This window comes from Thalassophryne amazonica, chromosome 12, assembly GCF_902500255.1.
Source record: "Thalassophryne amazonica chromosome 12, fThaAma1.1, whole genome shotgun sequence".
Classification (NCBI taxonomy): domain Eukaryota; kingdom Metazoa; phylum Chordata; class Actinopteri; order Batrachoidiformes; family Batrachoididae; genus Thalassophryne; species Thalassophryne amazonica.
Window position 1 is genome coordinate 42,569,906 of NC_047114.1, and position 23,198 is coordinate 42,593,103.

Below are 23,198 nucleotides of genomic sequence, written 5' to 3' on the forward strand. Positions count from 1 at the left end.
CCCCGGCTCCTGGGGAGACCCCCTGCGAATTTTCCTCGGATTTTACAATTTTCATTTCACAGCCCTGCAGTGATGAAAGTTTTCCAGAAATGACCAGAAATCAGGGTTTTTAACTCACGTGGTGCACGTTTACAGGTTTGGCAACATACAGTAGTGTAGTGCTATGTGACTAAAAAGATTAATCCAGGTTTTGAGTATATTTCTTATTGTTACATGGGAAACAAGGTACCAGTAGGTTCTCACAAATCCAACAAGACCAAGCATTCATGATATGCACACTCTTAAGGCTATGAAATTGGGCTATTACAACCCCTGGCAAAAATTATGGAATCACCGGCCTCGGAGGATGTTCATTCAGTTGTTTAATTTTGTAGAAAAAAAGCAGATCACAGACATGACACAAAACTAAAGTCATTTCAAATGGCAACTTTCTGGCTTTAAGAAACACTATAAGAAATCAGGAAAAAAAATTGTGGCAGTCAGTAACGGTTACTTTTTTAGACCAAGCAGAGGGAAAAAAATATGGAATCACTCAATTCTGAGGAATAAATTATGGAATCATGAAAAACAAAAGAACGCTCCAACACATCACTAGTATTTTGTTGCACCACCTCTGGCTTTTATAACAGCTTGCAGTCTCTGAGGCATGGGCTTAATGAGTGACAAACAGTACTCTTCATCAATCTGGCTCCAACTTTCTCTGATTGCTGTTGCTAGATCAGCTTTGCAGGTTGGAGCCTTGTCATGGACCATTTTCTTCAACTTCCACCAAAGATTTTCAATTGGATTAAGATCCGGACTATTTGCAGGCCATGACATTGACCCTATGTGTCTTTTTGCAAGGAATGTTTTTGCAGTTTTTGCTCTATGGCAAGATGCATTATCATCTTGAAAAATGATTTCATCATCCCCAAGCATCCTTTCAATTGTCCAAAATATCAACATAAACTTGTGCATTTATTGATGATGTAATGGCAGCCATCTCCCCAGTGCCTTTACCTGACATGCAGCCCCATATCATCAATGACTGTGGAAATTTACATGTTCTCTTCAGGCAGTCATCTTTATAAATCTCATTGGAAAGGCACCAAACAAAAGTTCCAGCATCATCACCTTGCCCAATGCAGATTCGAGATTCATCACTGAATATGACTTTCATCCAGTCATCCACAGTCCACAATTGCTTTTCCTTAGCCCATTGTAACCTTGTTTTTTTCTGTTTAGGTGTTAATGATGCCTTTCGTTTAGCTTTTCTGTATGTAAATCCCATTTCCTTTAGGCGGTTTCTTACAGTTCGGTCACAGACGTTGACTCCAGTTTCCTCCCATTTGTTCCTCATTTGTTTTGTTGTACATTTTTCGATTTTTGAGACATATTGCTTTACGTTTTCTGTCTTGACGCTTTGTCTTCCTTGGTCTACCAGTATGTTTGCCTTTAACAACCTTCCCATGTTGTTTGTATTTGGTCCAGAGTTTAGACACAGCTGACTGTGAACAACCAACATCTTTTGCAACATTGCATGATGATTTACTCTCTTTTAAGAGTTTGATAATCCTCTCCTTTGTTTCAATTGACATCTCTCGTGTTGGAGCCATGATTCATGTCAGTCCACTTCGTGCAACAGCTCTCCAAGATGTGTTCACTCCTTTTTAGATGCAGACTAATGAGCAGATCTGATATGATGCAGGTGTTAGTTTTGGGGATGAAAATTTACAGGGTGATTCCATAATTTTTTTCCTCAGAATTGAGTGATTCCGTATTTTTTTCCTCTGCTTGGTCTAAAAAAGTAACCGTTACTGACTGCCACAATCTTTTTTTCTTGATTTCTTATAGTGTTTCTTAAAGCCAGAAAGTTGCCATTTGAAATGACTTTAGTTTTGTGTCATGTCTGTGATCTGCTTTTTTTCTACAAAATTAAACAACTGAATGAACATCCTCCGAGGCCGGTGATTCCATAATTTTTGCCAGGGGTTGTAGCAAAAATAAAAGTAGAAAAGGGGGTGTTCACAATAATAGTAGCTTCTGCCAAAACAGGGAAAACTCAGAAGTGAGTAAAGGTTGAACAAGTTGATGCATTAATGTGTGAGAAATACTCCTATTGTTCCATTTGAATTGCTATTGAGAATTATTATCACTTTACCGAGGCGTTGCTAGGCCAGTAGCATAGATTTACGTTGATGGTACCTGGCTATACCCACCCGCTGTGCGTAAACAAATGACGTCATAGCGCGCAGCCCAAGAACTGTCCGCAGAGGGGAAAAAAAAAACTGGCCGCAGAGGAAAAGATAAAAAGGCGAGAAGTGTGTGTTGGTCCCAATGTGGATATTCCGAATGATTTTCTCATGGGTAGTACGACAATGAACAGCAGCTAAAGCAGCCAGCTTGATGAGGATTCACTGCCGAATTTGGAGAGCAACGCGTGCCAGCCAACACGACAAAAAGAATTCTGTTTTTTTTTTGTTTTTTTTTCCCCCCCATGGCCCACTTTAATCACTGACACACACAGATTATTAATTCAGTGGTGCTGAAGTTCCAGTTGTCTTTACTTGCCAAGACATCTTAACTCTTAATTATTTGTGATCATGACTGACTGCAGGTCAGGTGTGAGAGCACGCGTCATTGCTGTGTGTTGCCACGTCCACCATACGACAGTACGACCCCAGGCCCTGGATACCAGCCACCCTTGAAGCCAAAGATCCATCAACACCTCTTGAACACAGCCATCTTATCTGCTTTATCCACATAAATCACAAGTGTCCACTAGGCCTTTTCTAGTTGCTGGAGTCCTCAACACTGAGGCACCCGAACTGAGGTTAGCCTGTTAGCTTGAAGTTTGGGCTTGGGGGGGGGGGGGCTGTTCAGGCTTTTTCCATCACATCAACACACTGAGTCACCCACGCTCCACCCCTTTATGCATTAATGACCATAAAGCAATGATGCAGCCGTCATCGCTCTACAACATGGGTTTCCTTTGAGGCAGCCATTGCTAATACAAGAAGAGAATGAGTTCAGCACTTCTCCTACTTTTATAGCAATCAGTCTGCTGTAAAAAATTCAATTAAAATTTTTAGATTTTTTTTTTCTACTCATTAAAATCTCCTGTGCTGATGATAAATGACACAGAGGTTAACTGATCATTCTGTGCTAGGGACAAAATACAGTGAAAATTGGGTTTTTGTGATTATTTTTTAAAAGCTGATAAAGCTACTTGCAATTCATTAAAATGCGTCTGATCACTTTGCACAATAATATCGAAACAATGGAAAGTATTCAGTGATTCACTTTTCCACATTTTGTTACAGCCTTGTTCCAAAATGGATGAATTTGATGAGTTTTTTCCCCAGTTCTACACACAATACCCCATAATGACAATATGAAAAAAGTATTTTTTATTTATTTATTTTAGATTTTTGGAAATTTACTAACAATAAAAAAAACCCTAAGAAATAATGAAGTAAATAAGAAATACCCCATAAGTATTCACAGCTTTTGCCACGAAGCTAAAAAATTTAGCTCAGGTGCATCCTGTTTCCACTGATCATCTATTGAGATGTTTCTACAGCTTAATTGGCGTCCACCTGGGGTAAATTCAGTTGATTGGACAAGATTTGTAATGGCACACATTTGTCTACATATAAGGTTCCACAGTTGACAGCGCATATCAAAGCACAAACCAAGAAAGAAGTCAAAAGAACTGTCTAAAAAAATTAGCCATTTTTGAGGTAAAACACTGAAGTTTTGTCAACTAAAATAAAATTAGCCTCCTCTGTACCAGGCTAAAAACTTTAGTCGGCTAACGTGAAACTTTAGCTGACTAAGCGCTTTACGCAACGACTAACGTCAAAAGATTAGTCGTCTAAGTGAGTTTAGTCAACTAAACAAGATTAGACCACTTTATGAAACCAGGCCCAGGAACTAAAAAGGCACAGACCTGCACGAACTCGCATTCTATTTTCAATATCGATGACATTCATGACATCATAGCGGGAAAGACTTAAGCATACATGGGGACTATTAGTACGTTGTTGAGGATGGTTAAAAATTACGTCAGGCAATTTCCATCTTTAATTTTTATCCCCCGCTTGCCATCATTGAGCAGGTGCGTGGAGAAGGGGGATTATGTTGTGATGTCTGTCCATCCATTCTGCAGTCAATTCCTCTCACACTTGTAGGAGGAATTTTGTGAAACTTGCTACATGTCCTTGTTATAGGTTGGTAATATGCATATTACAGTAAAACTCACTTAAACCATCATCCTGTAAACAGGATATTCACACTCACTGGACAAAAGCAAAAGTCCCAATGCTTTTGTTTGGTTTTCCATTTTATAAACACCATATGTACCAGATTTTGTATAATGGATTTTCACGTGCATCGGACAAAATGTTCCATCCGATCGCAATGCATTTTCATTAAAAACCCCTCGCATATACAGAGCAGAGCAGTCTGGATGTGCCCAGTAACAGAGGTACAAAATGAAGTTCAGCACTGACACTCGCCGATTCAAAGAAAGTGTGTACCGTTTTTCCTTGATTAAAAGCCTAGTGTTTTTCTTTTTCAAAATGTGCTCAGATAGGGTCCTAAGTGAGGCAGGCCGGAATTCAAGGCTGCTGATTATTAACAAAATGCTGTAATATGATGTTAAGTTTCACACATATCCCTGGGTGTGATGAACCAAACCACTTTACATCAGAGTTCTCTGTGGGGCTGTGAACCGGCTTACCTGCTAAATGACGTACACCACAAAGGGCTGTGGCTTGTCACTTTGATATTTTCACTTCTTCCTCTCCCGCCACATTGTTAGTATTTGCAGTGCGCATGCTGATTACTTTTTGATCATGGATCAAATACGTTTGGTAGAAAAGTTTGCAAATATGACCAACTTCATAGCACAGAGTCAGAAAAAGATGCTTAAATGACCTGCAATTCATGGAGGAAAGTGTACGTACCGTACTGTTGGTTTGGCGGTTGACTGTTGTATAAAGATGGTGGAGCTTGTTCAGGGACAAATTAATCCAGAAAAGCCACAGTTCTTGCTGTAGATTCCATAAAGACGTGACGGAGAACTTTTACAGGGTAACGCGCACATCGACATCATTGCATGGCTTCAGAGTTACGGAGTTTCCGAAGCATAGATCAGGATTTAGGATTTTAAGGTACCACTCTGTAGCTGACTCGGAAAAAGAGTGACTCGGCCAAATGTAAACTTTTTAATGCTTATTATGCCTGGTGCTTATGTAAGGCAGTGTTTTGTTTTGTTGTTTTTTTCCCAGACTAAGCTTTGACCAGTCATTAAATGAGGCAGGTCCCGATTCAAGGTCAGGCTTTTGATCAAGGAAATGCGTAAGCCTAATTGGTTGCTGGGGATTCCCCATAGATCGTTTGGCACATCCTGACTGTAACTAATCCGTTACATATATATAACGTATTTTGTCCAGTTTTTTTATACGCACTAGTGCAGTGACGTAGGACATTTGTATTCCTATGGAAAATCGGGATCTTAAGTAAATTTTTCATGGATGGTCATATGACACTGTGTTCAAAGGTGGGATGTACGCTTACAGTTTTATCAGACAAAGTGTATGTTTAAGACATTGAGACACAAAGAGACACGCAAATAGTTATTTTAAGAAAAAGATTGACATTCATCCAACATGGTCAGACACACACACACACACATATAACAAGGAATAAACACAATTGGTGTGCATGAAGCACAAACATGACGTGAATACAGCAGTTATAGATAATGTGCATCAGGGACACTTAGGTTTCTGGTGAAATGTGTGGATTGATTGATAACTATTGTGTTTTCATATATTTTGGCTTTTAGCAAGGACACTGTCGGGAGTTGAACTCCATTCCACTAATGTGAAAGTACCACTACCGGTTCCTTTTGCTTTTTTGGCCATTGGGGAAAAGCAAAAACAGTAATGCAACAGCATGATTTTTAAAAGTGTTTTTAAGGCTCAATCTGGTTAGATTTCTTTATTGAGGCAAAGTAAAGGCTAAATATGGTGGAATAATTTTGAATTTGTTTAGGTGATCTGCAGACAGTTTTGACATAAGGTCAAGTGGGGGAGGGAGGGGAGTGTTTTTAAATACTTAAGACACTCATTGATAGGATTTAGTACTGCTATAATGGACTGATGCAGAATGGACTATGGCAGCAATGCAACAATAAGGATGCTGGCTGTATTCACCATAGAAGGAGAGGTGTGCTTGATTTGTTTACAGGGTATGTTTTGATGACAGCGTGCATTTCTGCATTTACAAAATGTCATAAAAACAATTAATTAATTAAAATTAAATGAAAGTACTTAATTTACTCATATTAGCTGTCAGTCTGGGACCCATTGATTGTTCCGCTAAGGCTAAAATGATGTTAGCCGATTAAACTGTTAAGGCACCCATGATATTTGTTTGTTAAGACACAATCAGTTGTGTTATAAAACCACAACTTCCTGAAGTCAAATGTTTGAATATGTGCAAAGAGAGAACCGTAACAATCCAATGCAAATATGTGGTTTTATGAAATACTAACATTACTGTTGTATTCCATGTGACAGACTGTGTATTATCAGCCCATTATCTCACCAATATTTTATGCTTTTTATGACTAAAATGAACAAGAAAATGGGACTGAGAAATAGCTCTCATTTAGCTAATGAATTGCACCAAATTGCATGTAATATTTCAGAATTTTCTGGGAATCCCCTGTTTAGACATGTAAGCCCCTGCAGACGTTGCTACTTTTCTGTGTAATTTAAAGCCCCTTTCCGTATGCATAAACTGGTTCCAATTTTCACTGCAGCCATACTGCATTAGTTGATTTCACTGGTTGACAGGCCTTCGAGCAGAGGGGATTAGTCAGTGACGTCACTTGGCGATGTGTTCGGTGTGGGAGAAAACCCTCCTGAGCAAAACGGAAATGTACAGTCTTCCCAGTTGTAGCTGCTGTATGCTGTTCCTTGTACTGCATCTCCATTAGCATTGTTACTGATGTCTTGATGACTTTCTTTACTACTCTCTTTTGTGAACTGTTACTGAGGTTTTTGGAGGATGGTGTGCCTTAGACATATTGGCTACAATATATTGTGCCATACTCCATTTCTTAAAGGGTGAGTTCTGTCCCACATCTTTTTTTTTATTTTATAAACACTAAAAGTCATTAAAACATTGGCCTCGTTTACATGCACAATACAAATCTGATTATCTGATTTCTGGCTGTTATCTGATTATTAAGTGGTCATGTAAACAGCAAAATCTGATATGATTAATTCGATAATGACTGTTATGTGATTATGAGAAATCGCATTAACACATCCGGATTTCTCCTTTCTCATTTCTTCTTTGGTACATGTATACCCTTTATCTGGTTTATTTATAGTCTTTTACATTTGCACATTTTACATGTGTAAAAAGCAATTGCCACTCACATTTTCAGAGGTACAGCAGGATGCACTGTTGTCTCGTTGGGGCTTGTACTATCCTTCATCGATCACAAAGTTCCAAGAGTCCATTGTGTGTCTAAAAAAAAAAAAATTTGCTAGATTACACCAGGGTGCTTTAACCCCCCTTGAGTGTTGTTTCAGTGTTCCAAAGAGCATATTTCTTGGCAATCTATGCTGTTTATAGACAAAGTTGAGATGAGTGGATTTTCCTGAAAGCATGACGTCATATTTCCATTGTTCGTGTGCCAGGACATCAAATTTGTGAACCTCCTTGCTGAGAGAGAGAGAGAGCTGTCTTTTTCCTACAGTCTAGGCTTTTTCTTCAAGAGCTACCTATGCTCCTTTCTCCATTTTGGAAAAAAAAAAAATTTATGAACTGAAATCATGTAAACCAGGTTTTTCCAATCATCACCTTTCTAAAGTACATTTAAATGCGAGGGATCAAATTATTCCTGTTTTGAACACTCCAAGTTATCAGATTATTATGGTCCTATAAACATGCTCAGAGTCAGCAGTCTAGCCTCTGTGCGCTTTGTCACCTTTTTGTAATTGCGTCATGAAAAAAATTCCATTTTCCATAAATGTTTGTTATAATACAGATCTATGTCACAGAGCTCCAATAGCATTTGCTAAAAGCAGAAAAGTGGCTTCTTGTAGTCTGACAGTCATGTTACTTTTTTCATTTACTGAAAAGGTTTTTTTTTTGTATTTTTTTATATAATTTCTCAGCTATTCAAAGTCCAGTAAAAGTTAATTATTTAAGTCTGCAGATCATTTGTCTGTGTATAAAGTGCAGCCAAATGTGTATTTTGATGCAGATACAGTTTAAGCTAAAATTAAAATATAATGCCAGAGTGAATGAGAATATATTGAGTGGTGCACATAATCAGCAGCGCTCTCTGTGGCTGGTGAATGGGGCAGCAGAATTCCTGCACTTGATTGATTGCTGCGCTTGAGTCCATTAATATGTGGCCAAGATCAATAAATTGCTGGAGCTTTGGCTTGATCATCATACACCTACACAGCATTCACAGTTAACCAACTAACTAAAGCTTTTTCAGATGTTGCTGTACCACTAACATGGTGACAGTTACAAACTGGGTTGCTAATGATATTTCACTGGTAATTTAAGCATATGACATTCTTGCAACTTCTGTGTTAGCTGCTGTGTTGACTTTCATTCAGTCCTTCCTAAACAAATTATTTTTGGAAGGATTTCTTACAAATGAAGCAGTTGCCAAAAGTTAGTGCAGTACTTGGAGGCTTGACTAGTACAGATGTTTTAATACCACTAAGGTTGTAAAAAGTTTAATAAGCGATTATTAACTGAACTCTGTGGGATGACACTTGTCTTGGAAGTCCTCTGGTATCTATCACCAGACTTGGCCAAAGGCAACTGCCAAAGTGGTGATGTAGTTGACTTGTGTTGTTTTGTGTTCAATATTTTTATATTTTGCTTTAACTTTAAACACATTGAGGCCTGGATGGTGAGTACTTATAAGCATTGTATGGAATATTTTTAGCTTGCAGTAGAGTATCCATATATTACACTATGTTACATCCTGCATACAAAAGTTTCTCTTCAAAATGTTAATTTGTTTCCCCTTTATTACTTTATTTTTGGATACTGGCACATCTGGGCCTATGTTGTCCAGTCTGCTTACAGTTGGTTGAATTCACAGTGGTGTTTTTTTTTTAACTCTGTTCTTACTACCTCATGTACCATCTCAACCACATTAATTTGAAGCTTTTACTGGTACTTTCAACAGAGCTAGTGCTGTTTTACTGCAGTAGTCATCTTATGCACGATCTTTGATTTGGAATTTGTGATTGCTTTATTTAATCTCCACTGATGAGACAAGAAGCTAAGGGGGTTTTAAGGGAGAATTACATTGTCAATTTGTTTACAGCAACATTAATGTCCAGTGCCAATGAATCTGTGATATTATCACTTTGGCTACATTAATTGCATCAAGTCACATACCGCTTAATCTGTGCCTATAACTTTGTAATGAGTTTTTGGTCAAACATGTTTTATGTGTTTCTTTGACTTTTGTGCTCTCACCTTTGCTGTGTTTCTCTAACATTATATGTCATGTGTTCTGTTTAGCCACCGGCTAAATACCTCTTGCCAGAGATGAAAATATCTGACTGTGGCAAAAAGTGTGTTGTCATTGACTTAGATGAAACCCTCGTCCATAGCTCTTTCAAGGTAAGAAGAGCCTGATGATCTTCAAAGTGAAATTTATTTATAAAATGTGGTTCAGACTATGCAATGAAGCAAAAATGTGGTTGGACTATCTTAATTATTACTCAGGCTATTTTACAGTTATCAACCCTTAATGCAAAGTATTCTGTACATTATCATGTAATCTAAACTGTATGTTACAGGATGAAACGCTGCTTGTTTTTTTTTGTTTTTTGTTTTTTTTATAGCAGTATGCATGCTTCATTTCTTCCTGTTCACTTTCCATTCCTAATGTTCAAGTAGTCTTGACAACTAAAACTTTACATTATCAGTTGTCTAAGCTGTAAAGTTTGTTTGGTCCCATTATTTGTAGAATAGACTGAATAGGTTCTTGGGGTCCTGTCAGTATTTTGAGAGTGGCTTCTAAAGAGGGACCTAACTTTTGGAGATTCAGAATTTCTCTACAGAAGCCTTGGTTTAAATTTTTTTTATTATTATTTTAATATTTATCCTCCCCTCACCCCCCCCCACCCCCCCCCCCCCACCCCGTATTTAAATTCAAGAAGGCATTGGTTCCATAGGGATGCCCTTTAAGTACAGCCAGAGGTTCCCAATTAACTCTGAATTATGCCAGTTAGTAATTCAGAAACTAAAAAGTGCTCCCATCGTTTGTGAAATTTCATACTATCTTCTTAAGTTAATGATTTAAACAGTTCTTTCAGTCAGACAGGGAAGATTGTTTTACCTGCTTTACATGTTTCGGCTACTTCCTGTAGCCTTCCTCAGAAGCATCACAAGATGGAGAAGTGACGTGTCTTGTAGGCTGCTACTTCTTTGGCCAGACAGCAGGGGGAACTTACGCCCCCTACTGTCTGACGTCTTCTCCAGGACAGCATCCCATGTATGTGATAGGGTGTAGGCCCCCTCATCCCGATTCATACTTCTTGGACCTCGCTTGCGGATCTCAATGGCCTCTCTGATCCAGCGGTGGTATTTATTGCTTTCAGCACGTATGACCCTGGCATTGGTCCAGCCCATGATGTGATTTTTCTTCTTGCAATGGTCGGATATGGCTGATTTGAGATTTTCCTGCTCGGCTTGTTCTTTTATTGCTCTTTTTTGTCTGTTGGCTGTCTCTTTTTCACGTTCTTTTTGATGTTCATTTTTCCTTGTTCCAAATTGTCTCCCTGTCTCCCCAATGTATGTGTTGTTGCATAATAGGCATGGTATTTCATATATTACATCGATTTGTGTTCTGGTTTTATCTTGTCCTTGGGCCTGACTAAAAGCTGTCTGAGTTTGGTGTGTTGTTTGACCGGTGTATTGATGTTGTATTTTTTCATGACTCTTTGGATGCGTTCAGTGACCCCCCTGATATATGGCAGTGTGACTATGGCCGGTTTGTTTTTGTTGAGAGTGTTCTTTTTCTTCTTTTGTACGTGTTTTTCTGTGTTTTGTACCTGTTTTTTTTTTTTTTTTTTATTGCCCATTGTGGATACTGGCAGTTTGTGAGTGCATTGTGTATGTGTGTCTCCTCCTCTTCCCTGTCCTGTGTATCTGTGACTATGGTGGCTTGGTTGTACAGTGTTCTGACTACTGACAGCTTGTGTTCTGTGGGGTGTTCCAATGTCCAGAGCAAATATTGGTCCGTGTGAGTGGGTTTCCTGTGTATTTTAAGTTTGATACTGCTGTCTGTGTTGTTGTGTATTTTTAAGTCCAAAAAAGCTATTTTATTGTTTGTTTCCTCTTCGTATGTGAATTTGATGCTGCCTGTATGGTCTATGGTGTTGAGGTGGTCTGTGAGCTGTTGTGTGTGTGTGTCCGGTTTTTATTTTTTCTAGAATGTCGTCGACGTACCTTTTCCAAAACTATATGCTGCAATCTGCTGGTGCTGTGGATATGGCTTGTTGTTCCAGATGCTCCATGAAAAACCCGCTCATAATAGCTGATAACGGGTCTCCCATGGCGAAGCCTTCAGTCTGTTTGTATATGGTGGTGTTGTATTGAAAGTAATTGGATGTGGCAACGAATCTGAGTAGTGACATGATGTCTTCAACTGTGAGTTTGGTTCGTTTCCGGAGTGATTTGTCCTTACTGAGTCTACTGTGTACGATGTTGAGTGTGGCTTCTACTGGGGTTTTTGTGAAAAGTGATATGACATCGTGTGATATGAATATTTCATCCTGTCCTATGGTGATTTGTTGTACGTCCTTTGCCAGTTGTTGTGAGTTCCTGCAGTGCTGTTCAGTGAGTCCGAGAAGGGGTTTTATGATTTCTACAAGACATTTGGAAAGGTTATAAGTGACGGATCCTATGCTGTCGACAATGGGGTGGAGTGGTGTGTCAGGCTTGTGTATTTTCGGCATGCCATATATCCGGGGGGTGATGGTGGCTGTGGGCACCAGGTGGTTGTATGAGTCCTGACTTATTTTGTTTTCAGCTAACATGGGTTTGAGTAATGATTTAAGAGTCCTTTTTAGTTGTTCTGTTGGGTCTTTTTTTTGGACAGACCGGACTGCAGTGGAGTGACGGTGATGATCATAGACTGGCCCGAGTCGTGGAAGAAGTCGCGGCTGCCTTTCTCTGGCGTTCAGCTGAGAGGCGCCTGTTTAGGCCTCTACTGGTGGTTGGCTCTCACTGCGGTATTGTATCACTTCCTGTTCCGGAGCACAGCGGTGTTTTTCTGTATCTGTTAGCTGTTTACTCTGCGCAGTTAGATTGATCTAGTTATCTAGATTACGATTTGTTTCCCAGTGTAATCTTTACGTGCCTTAACTAAAGCACTCCTTCTGCTGAATCACCTATAAATTATTTACACATTATTCACTTTGCGTGTTTTTAGGAATCCGCTAGCTTAGCGTAGCTACTAGCTCTTAGCCGATTTAGCATGGCGGCTTCTCCTGTCTCTCCCGCACTTTTCTGCTCTGGGTGTGAAATGTTTAGTTATTCCTCGGCCTCCTTTAGCAGTAACGGTACTTGTAATAAGTGTAGCTTATTCGTAGCTTTGGAGGCCAGGCTGGGCGAATTGGAGACTCGGCTCCGCACCGTGGAAAATTCTACAGTTAGCCAGGCCCCTGTAGTCGGTGCAGACCAAGGTAGCTTAACCGCCGTTAGTTCCCCCCTGGCAGATCCCGAGCAGTCGGGAAAGCAGGCTGACTGGGTGACTGTGAGGAGGAAGCGTAGCCCTAAACAGAAGCCCCGTGTACACCGTCAACCCGTTCACATCTCTAACCGTTTTTCCCCACTCGGCGACACACCCGCCGAGGATCAAACTCTGGTTATTGGCGACTCTGTTTGAGAAATGTGAAGTTAGCGACACCAGCAACCATAGTCAATTGTCTTCCGGGGGCCAGAGCAGGCGACATTGAAGGAAATTTGAAACTGCTGGCTAAGGCTAAGCGTAAATTTGGTAAGATTGTAATTCACGTCGGCAGTAATGACACCCGGTTACGCCAATCGGAGGTCACTAAAATTAACATTAAATCGGTGTGTAACTTTGCAAAAACAATGTCGGACTCTGTAGTTTTCTCTGGGCCCCTCCCCAATCGGACCGGGAGTGACATGTTTAGCCGCATGTTCTCCTTGAATTGCTGGCTGTCTGAGTGGTGTCCAAAAAATGAGGTGGGCTTCATAGATAATTGGCAAAGCTTCTGGGGAAAACCTGGTCTTGTTAGGAGAGACGGCATCCATCCCACTTTGGATGGAGCAGCTCTCATTTCTAGAAATCTGGCCAATTTTCTTAAATCCTCCAAACCGTGACTATCCAGGGTTGGGACCAGGAAGCAGAGTTGTAGTCGTACACACCTCTCTGCAGCTTCTCTCCCCCTGCCATCCCCTCATTACCCCATCCCCGTAGAGACGGTGCCTGCTCCCAGACCACCAATAACCAGCAAAAATCTATTTAATCATAAAAATTCAAAAAAAAAAAATAATATAGCACCTTCAACTGCACCACAGACTAAAACAGTTAAATGTGGTCTATTAAACATTAGGTCTCTCTCTTCTAAGTCCCTGTTGGTAAATGATATAATAATTGATCAACATATTGATTTATTCTGCCTAACAGAAACCTGGTTACAGCAGGATGAATATGTTAGTTTAAATGAGTCAACACCCCCGAGTCACACTAACTGTCAGAATGCTCGTAGCACGGGCCGGGGCGGAGGATTAGCAGCAATCTTCCATTCCAGCATATTAATTAATCAAAAACCCAGACAGAGCTTTAATTCATTTGAAAGCTTGTCTCTTAGTCTTGTCCATCCAAATTGGAAGTCCCAAAAACCAGTTTTATTTGTTATTATCTATCGTCCACCTGGTCGTTACTGTGAGTTTCTCTGTGAATTTTCAGACCTTTTGTCTGACTTAGTGCTTAGCTCAGATAAGATAATTATAGTGGGCGATTTTAACATCCACACAGATGCTGAGAATGACAGCCTCAACACTGCATTTAATCTATTATTAGACTCTATTGGCTTTGCTCAAAAAGTAAATGAGTCCACCCACCACTTGAATCATATCTTAGATCTTGTTCTGACTTATGGTATGGAAATAGAAGACTTAACAGTATTCCCTGAAAACTCCCTTCTGTCTGATCATTTCTTAATAACATTTACATTTACTCTGATGGACTACCCAGCAGTAGGGAATAAGTTTCATTACACTAGAAGTCTTTCAGAAAGCGCTGTAACTAGGTTTAAGGATATGATTCCTTCTTTATGTTCTCTAATGCCATATAACAACACAGTGCAGAGTAGCTACCTAAACTCTGTAAGGGAGATAGAGTATCTCGTCAATAGTTTTACATCCTCATTGAAGACAACTTTGGATGCTGTAGCTCCTCTGAAAAAGAGAGCTTTAAATCAGAAGTGTCTGACTCCGTGGTATAACTCACAAACTCGTAGCTTAAAGCAGATAACCCGTAAGTTGGAGAGGAAATGGCGTCTCACTAATTTAGAAGATCTTCACTTAGCCTGGAAAAAGAGTCTGTTGCTCTATAAAAAAGCCCTCCGTAAGCTAGGACATCTTTCTACTCATCACTAATTGAAGAAAATAAGAACAACCCCAGGTTTCTTTTCAGCACTGTAGCCAGGCTGACAAAGAGTCAGAGCTCTATTGAGCTGAGTATTCCATTAACTTTAACTAGTAATGACTTCATGACTTTCTTTGCTAACAAAATTTTAACTATTAGAGAAAAAATTACTCATAACCATCCCAAAGACGTATCGTTATCTTTGGCTGCTTTCAGTGATGCCGGTATTTGGTTAGACTCTTTCTCTCCGATTGTTCTGTCTGAGTTATTTTCATTAGTTACTTCATCCAAACCATCAACATGTTTATTAGACCCCATTCCTACCAGGCTGCTCAAGGAAGCCCTACCATTATTTAATGCTTCGATCTTAAATATGATCAATCTATCTTTGTTAGTTGGCTATGTACCACAGGCTTTTAAGGTGGCAGTAATTAAACCATTACTTAAAAAGCCATCACTTGACCCAGCTATCTTAGCTAATTATAGGCCAATCTCCAACCTTCCTTTTCTCTCAAAAATTCTTGAAAGGGTAGTTGTAAAACAGCTAACTGATCATCTGCAGAGGAATGGTCTATTTGAAGAGTTTCAGTCAGGTTTTAGAATTCATCATAGTACAGAAACAGCATTAGTGAAGGTTACAAATGATCTTCTTATGGCCTTGGACAGTGGACTCATCTCTGTGCTTGTTCTGTTAGACCTCAGTGCTGCTTTTGATACTGTTGACCATAAAATTTTATTACAGAGATTAGAGCATGCCATAGGTATTAAAGGCACTGCGCTGCGGTGGTTTGAATCATATTTGTCTAATAGATTACAATTTGTTCATGTAAATGGGGAATCTTCTTCACAGACTAAAGTTAATTATGGAGTTCCACAAGGTTCTGTGCTAGGACCAATTTTATTCACTTTATATATGCTTCCCTTAGGCAGTATTATTAGACGGTATTGCTTAAATTTTCATTGTTACGCAGATGATACCCAGCTTTATCTATCCATGAAGCCAGAGGACACACACCAATTAGCTAAACTGCAGGATTGTCTTACAGACATAAAGACATGGATGACCTCTAATTTCCTGCTTTTAAACTCAGATAAAACTGAAGTTATTGTACTTGGCCCCACAAATCTTAGAAACATGGTGTCTAACCAGATCCTTACTCTGGATGGCATTACCCTGACCTCTAGTAATACTGTGAGAAATCTTGGAGTCATTTTTGATCAGGATATGTCATTCAAAGCGCATATTAAACAAATATGTAGGACTGCTTTTTTGCATTTACGCAATATCTCTAAAATCAGAAAGGTCTTGTCTCAGAGTGATGCTGAAAAACTAATTCATGCATTTATTTCCTCTAGGCTGGACTATTGTAATTCATTATTATCAGGTTGTCCTAAAAGTTCCCTAAAAAGCCTTCAGTTAATTCAAAATGCTGCAGCTAGAGTACTGACGGGGACTAGAAGGAGAGAGCATATCTCACCTATATTGGCCTCTCTTCATTGGCTTCCTGTTAATTCTAGAATAGAATTTAAAATTCTTCTTCTTACTTACAAGGTTTTGAATAATCAGGTCCCATCTTATCTTAGGGACCTCGTAGTACCATATCACCCCAATAGAGCGCTTCGCTCTCAGACTGCAGGCTTACTTGTAGTTCCTAGGGTTTGTAAGAGTAGAATGGGAGGCAGAGCCTTCAGCTTTCAGGCTCCTCTCCTGTGGAACCAGCTCCCAATTCAGATCAGGGAGACAGACACCCTCTCTACTTTTAAGATTAGGCTTAAAACTTTCCTTTTTGCTAAAGCTTATAGTTAGGGCTGGATCAGGTGACCCTGAACCATCCCTTAGTTATGCTGCTATAGACGTAGACTGCTGGGGGGTTCCCATGATGCACTGTTTCTTTCTCTTTTTGCTCTGTATGCACCACTCTGCATTTAATCATTAGTGATCGATCTCTGCTCCCCTCCACAGCATGTCTTTTTCCTGGTTCTCTCCCTCAGCCCCAACCAGTCCCAGCAGAAGACTGCCCCTCCCTGAGCCTGGTTCTGCTGGAGGTTCTTCCTGTTAAAAGGGAGTTTTTCCTTCCCACTGTAGCCAAGTGCTTGCTCACAGGGGGTCGTTTTGACCGTTGGGGTTTTACATAATTATTGTATGGCCTTGCCTTACAATATAAAGCGCCTTGGGGCAACTGTTTGTTGTGATTTGGCGCTATATAAAAAAAATTGATTGATTGATTGATTGATCTTTTTGCAGTGTGTGGTATGTGTTGTGGTCCTTAAGCAGGATGTCCATTTTGTTGTAACTGTCCCTATCCATAACTACTGTGGTGCGACCTTTGTCTGCTGGTAGTATAATGATGTCGTCCTGTTTACCTAATACATGTATGGCTCTCCTTTCGTCCTTGGTATTGTTACTGGGTGGTAAATGTGCGGTTTTGAGAATGCCTGCTACCTCATTGCGTAATGCTGATTTCTTTCCCTGATCGTGTATGGATTGACAAGCTAATTCCGAGGCCATCGAGATCCGCAAGCGAGGTCCAAGAAGTATGAATCGGGATGAGGGGGCCTACACCCTATCACATACATGGGATGCCATCCTGGAGAAGACGTCAGACAGTAGGGGGCGTACGTTCCCCCTACTGTCTGGCCAAACCAGGAAGTAGCAGCCTACAAGACACGTCACTTCCCCATCTTGTGACGCTTCTGAGGAAGGCTACAGGAAGTAGCCGAAACATGTAAAGCAGTTAAAACAATCTTCCCTGTCTGACTGAAAGCACTGTTTAAATAAGTGTAAGGGTTTTAAAAAGGCAATCATGTTGTATATTGTACAAATAATGAATGTTTGAGTTCAATGGTACGAATATTTCATGAGGTGAAAGCTGGAACATACCATTCAATGAGGCGAAGCAGAGTTGAATGATTTGTTCCAGCTTTCACCTCATGAAATATTCATTCCATTGAAAGAATGGAAAAACATTCATTATTTGTTTTATATAATGGCTAAAATAGATCCTTGTCATTTGATATTTTATTAATTTATAAACAACAGAAAAGGGTCTTACATTTTGGTGTTCCACTGCTGCTAAAGTCCAAATTATGACGTGTAGTCCAGTGATGCTGTGCACTGACTTCGGACTTCCATAAAAAAAAGACTTTGTGTAGTTCCTCAGTCCAACCAAAAATCACGTCAGCGTTTCATGTAAACAGCTCTTCATGCATCCAGACAGCTTACAGTGGAGTGAATTTTGTGTGTGTGTGTGTGTGTGTGTGCGCGCGCGCGCGCGTGCAGAGTGCAATGGTACCAAACATATGGAACCAAATTTGCACTCTAAACGGAACCAAGCTGCACTCTAAATGCAATGCAACACAAATGGCATGAATTAATCCATGTCATGTGACATACAAAGCACCACTCAAATAACAAGGATCCATTCAGCTGTTATATAAAAACTGCTGACCCACTGAAATTCTGACATGGTAAATAAATATATCTTGTAAACTTTTTAAAATGAGTTTATATTGAAATAAAGGAGGGGCAGCACATGGCTTAGTGGTTAGCACTCTTGCCTCACAGCAAGGGGGTCATGGGATTAATTTCCACCTGTGAAGTTTGCATGTTCTCCTCTTGTTTGTGTGGGTTCCCTCCGGGTGCTCCGTCTTTCTCCCACATCAAAGACATGCAGGTTAGGTGAACTGGAAACTTTGAATTGTCCATGGATGTGCGTGCAGGTGTGATTGTGTTTGTGTCTATATGTGGCCCTGCGATAGACTTGCGTCCTGTTCAGGGTGTACCCCATCTCTTGCCCTATGACTGATTGGATAGGCTATACAGTAAATATTTAAATTTGTTTAAAAAAAAATGCAGACACTGCTATATTTTGAACAGTCCAATATTCCTTTTTCTTCATTTTCTGTAAATAACAAATTGATACATTTTTCTTAATGTTTTGACTTGGAATAAATAGAATGTGCAGTGTTCCCAGTGCATGTTTTGAAATAACTGTTACAAGAATTTTGAGCTTTACTCACTTTTCAAAGACACTACTATTATTTTGAACACAACTATAACATGTTGTTGAATAAAATAGAATATGTACAGTAGAGGAAAGTTGAAAAACTTTAGCCAAGATGCATGGAAAATTATGTCCACAACTGTCTGTGCTGTATTAAGAACAGAGCATTCTTGCAGTATTCAGAATTGCTTTGGGGGGATATAGGGGTTGGGGGCTCTGTTCCCTTTAGTGTACCAGCCAACTGTGACCTGAAATTTGAATATTGCTGGTAGGTCTTCTGTTGTTCAGTCACGGTACTGCACAAATATTGTGATTAACACTGATAATGCCATAATGTCTTTTTTTTTTTTCTTTCTACAGCCCATCAGCAATGCAGATTTCATTGTGCCAGTAGAGATCGATGGTACAGTTCACCAGGTATTGATCACACATTTTCAGTGAAGTGCAGCTTTTCAGTTAGGTGCAAGACTGCAGCCACATTCCTCTGAAAAGACCCTCAAGGATTTGGCTGTGATCCAGTTCAAGTAATCCAGGATAGGCTGTTTGTATCCTGGTTAGCCTATTCATGATTACTTGCACTGGATGGCAGCCACTTGGGCTGGTGAGGCAGCAAAAGAGAGGATGACATGTAAGCTGTGAGTGAAAATTATGTTACGGGCAGTAGTCAACATGCACCTTGTAAGAAAACGTAAATAAATCAATACAAGTGCAGATACTCATAATTGTGCTTGATATCATGCAGACATGATATTTCAGGAAATGTCTTTGGGTGTATTTTGCGGTTCAAATGTCTGGTCTCTCTTTGTGCTCATGTACCCTGTTTCAAATGTCTGAAGCATGTGATGCGTCTTACAGGTGTACGTGCTGAAGCGACCCCATGTGGATGAGTTTCTTCAAAAAATGGGAGAGCTCTTTGAATGTGTGCTCTTCACAGCTAGTCTTGCCAAGGTTTGTTAAGACCCTGACATGTTTTCTGTTTTGATAGGGGTAATAGTTAGAGTTGTGGTAATACATTAATTTGATGTTCTGGATTGATGCACAATATACTGGCCCACCTCCCTTAAATGGCCATCAGTCTGTCACAGCCACATGACCTGTGGGTGTTCCCATGGCCTTTTTCTGTTGCTGGGATCCACGACACTGGTGCACCTGTATGCTGCATCAAGTCCAGAGTCACCTGCATGTTGTTTGACACAAACTCATTCCTATCGTACACGAAGCATTCTTCCGCCTTACACCACTAGTTAGTGTCCCAGTCTCATAACCATACATTAAGACAGAAAGCACCATGATTGTAAAGAGTTGGCCCTTCATTCTCCTGTAAAGGTAGCGGCATCGCCAAATACCTCTGTCCAGTGACCTCTATAAGCAGGCATACACATACCTGGTACTCAGGAAATTACAGCATTTGAACTGTGCAGCCACTGAATAGGAACACAACCACAGATGTTATCAGTACCCGCTAAATCTCTTCTTGACTTTGATAAATAGTGTTGCGTGTGCAAAACTCACCACGCACCCTCCCAGAATTTTGTAGTGCTTGTGTGGCAAGGTGACACAAACAAACATAAACACAGACATTGAAACATGTCGGTGATAAAGCACTGCTGCTGTGATTACACATGTAGCAGAACTTAAAAAGAGCTGATAGCCACTTAGAGTGCACTTTTATATCAAATAATGCATTTGAACCAATGGGCAACAAGAAAACCCCAGTGTGGAAAGGCTTGCAGCTGGAGCTCTGGGATCAGTTCACACTAAATGTAAACAGCCAACTTGTGGGAAGGAAAAGTATCATCCTCTTCAAAACTTCTCAAATGGTTTAAGAAAAGTTAAAAATTTGTGTTTTAACAACTATCAGTGTAACGTATTTCTTTCATGTGGCATTTATAAGGTTTTGTATTTTGTTTCAGAACATTTCTAATAAAAAGTAGTAAAGCATAATGCACACCACAGACTGCAGATGACATTTTTTTTTCATATCACACTGATGGATAATGATTTGGATTCAGACAGTAAAATGTCATCCATAAAATGTCATTGTTGGAAGGCAAATCATTATCCATTAGTGTGATATTTGAGGAGAGAAAATCTCTTCATGCTTGTCTTGATTGTGCTTATATAAATGTGTTCGTAAAAGAGTCTTGTGCTTCAAAGTACCGTATATTCGGAAAGTATTCACAGCTCTTCACTTTTTCCACATTTCTTTTATGTTAAAGCCTTATTCCAAAATGGATGAAATTCATTTTATCCCTCAGAATTCTACATAATACCCATAACAGATTGTTACCCATAATGACAATGTGAAAAGATTTTTGCAAACTTATTAAAAATATAAAAAGAAAGTTCGAAAAAATAAACGGCTGGTCTTTTAATCACGAAAATACAGTACTCACTTTCCTCAAATCTGAAGTGTCAGTGCTGAACTTCTTTTCATACCTCTGTTACTGGGCACATCCAGACTGCTCTGTCTGGTACATGTGAAGGTTTTTAATGGAAATACGTTGCGATCAGGCGGGATATTTTGTCTAATGTGAATGAAAATCCAGTATATACGGTGTTTATTACAAAAGCATTGGGACTTTTGCTTTTGTCTGGTGAGTGTGAATATCTGGTTTGTACGATAACGGTCGAAGCGAGTTTTACTACATATTCCATTTTGGAATAATGCTGTACATAACAAAATGGAAAAAGTGAAGCACTGTGAATACTTTTTGGATGCACTATACCCTACAATGCATCAAATTTTTCAAGATTTCCTGGGAGCGACCCCCCCCCCCCCCCCATGGGTATTGATGCTTTTCATCAATACCCATGTAAATATGTAATTTCCCACAGCTGTAAGGTGCAGGAAAAGCTTGTCAATGGACCCTGAAAGTGCTTGAATTTGTCCTTAGAAGTGGTGTATGAACCCTGTTATATGATTGTTGCTGTATTTTGCATAAACCAAGATTTAAAAAGTGGCTAAAGCTATATACAACCCCAATTCTAATGAAGTTGGGACTTTGTGTAAAATGTAAATAAAAACAGAATACAATGATTTGCAAATCCTCTTCCACCTATATTCAATTGAATACACCACAAAGACAAAATATTTAATGTTCAAACTGATAAACTTTGCTTTTGTGCAACTATTTGGTCATTTTGAAATAGATGCCTGCAACATGTTTCAAAAAAGCTGGGACGGTGGTATGTTTACCACTGTGTTACATCACCTTTCCTTCTAACAACACTCAATAAGCGCTTGGGAACTGAGGACAGTAGCTGTGTCATGAATGGGTGTAAAAGGAGCATCCCCAAAAGGCTCAGCCGTTCACAAGCAAAGATGGGGCGAGGATCACCACTTTGTGAACAACTGTGTGAAAAAATAGTCCAACAATTTAAGAACAATGTTTCTCAACATTCACTTGCAAGGAATTTAGGGATTCCATCATCTACAGTCCATAATATAATCAGAAGATTCAGAGAATGTGGAGAACTTTCTACACGTATGCGGCAAGGCCAAAAACCAATATTGAATGCCCGTAACCTTCGATCCCTCAGCTGGCACTGCATTAAAAACCGACATCATTGCGTAAAGGATCTTACCGGCTCAGGAACACTTCAGAAAACCATTGTCAGTTAACACAGTTTGCCGCTACATCTACAAGTGCAAGTTAAAACTACCATGCAAAGCGAAAGCCATGCATCAACAACATCCAGAAACGCCGCCGCCTTCTCTGGGCCCGAGCTCATTTGAAATGGACAGACGCAAAGTGGAAAAGTGTGCTGTGGTCTGATGAGTCCATATTTCAAATTGTTTTTGTAAATCATGGACGTTGTGTCCTCTGGACAAAAGAGGAAAAAGACCATTGAGATTGTTAACAGCACAAAGTTCAAAAGCCAGCACCTGTGATGGTATGGGGGTGTGTTAGTGCCCATGGCATGGGCAACTTACACATCTGTGATGACACCATCAATGCTGAAAGGTACATCCAGGTTTTGGAGCAACACGTGCTGCCATCCAAGCAACGTCTTTTTCAGGGACATCCCTGTTTATTTCAGCAAGACGATGCCAAGCCACATTCTGCACGTGTTACAACAGCGTGGCTTTGTAGTAAGAGTGCAGGTACTAGACTGGCCTGCCTGCAGTCCAGACCTGTCGCCCATTGAAAATGTGTGGCGCATTATGAAGCGCAAAATACAACAGAGACCCCGGACTGTTGAACAACTGAAGTTGCACATCAAGCAAGAATGGGAAAGAATTCCACCTGCAAAGCTTTAATAATTAGTGTCCTCAGTTCCCAAACTCTTATTGAGTGTTGTTAGAAGGAAAGGTGATGTAACACAGTGGTAAACATACCACTGTCCCAGCTTTTTTGAAACGTGTTGCAGGCATCCATTTCAAAATTAGCAAATATTTGCACAAAAACAATTAAGTTAATCAGTTTGAACATTAAATATCTTGTCTTTGTGGTGTATTCAATTGAATATACGTTGAAGAGGAATTGCAAATCATTGTATTCTGTTTTTATTTACATTTT

At 39.8% G+C, this 23,198-nt stretch overlaps 1 protein-coding gene across 3 annotated transcripts in view; it reads left to right on the top strand.

Moving 5' to 3' along the window:
- LOC117522690 (CTD small phosphatase-like protein) overlaps positions 1 to 23,198 on the top strand; it is a 60,167-nt gene that overhangs the window by 33,676 nt on the left and 3,293 nt on the right. For all 3 annotated transcript variants that reach the window (XR_004564290.1, XM_034184147.1, XM_034184148.1), the window contains 3 exons: positions 9,565 to 9,666; positions 19,036 to 19,092; positions 19,531 to 19,623. Coding sequence is in view for 2 of the 3 variants with exons in the window: in XM_034184147.1 (XP_034040038.1) it covers positions 9,565 to 9,666; positions 19,036 to 19,092; positions 19,531 to 19,623 (252 nt within the window). In the remaining variant the exon portion in view is untranslated. The remainder of the gene's footprint in view (positions 1 to 9,564; positions 9,667 to 19,035; positions 19,093 to 19,530; positions 19,624 to 23,198) is intronic.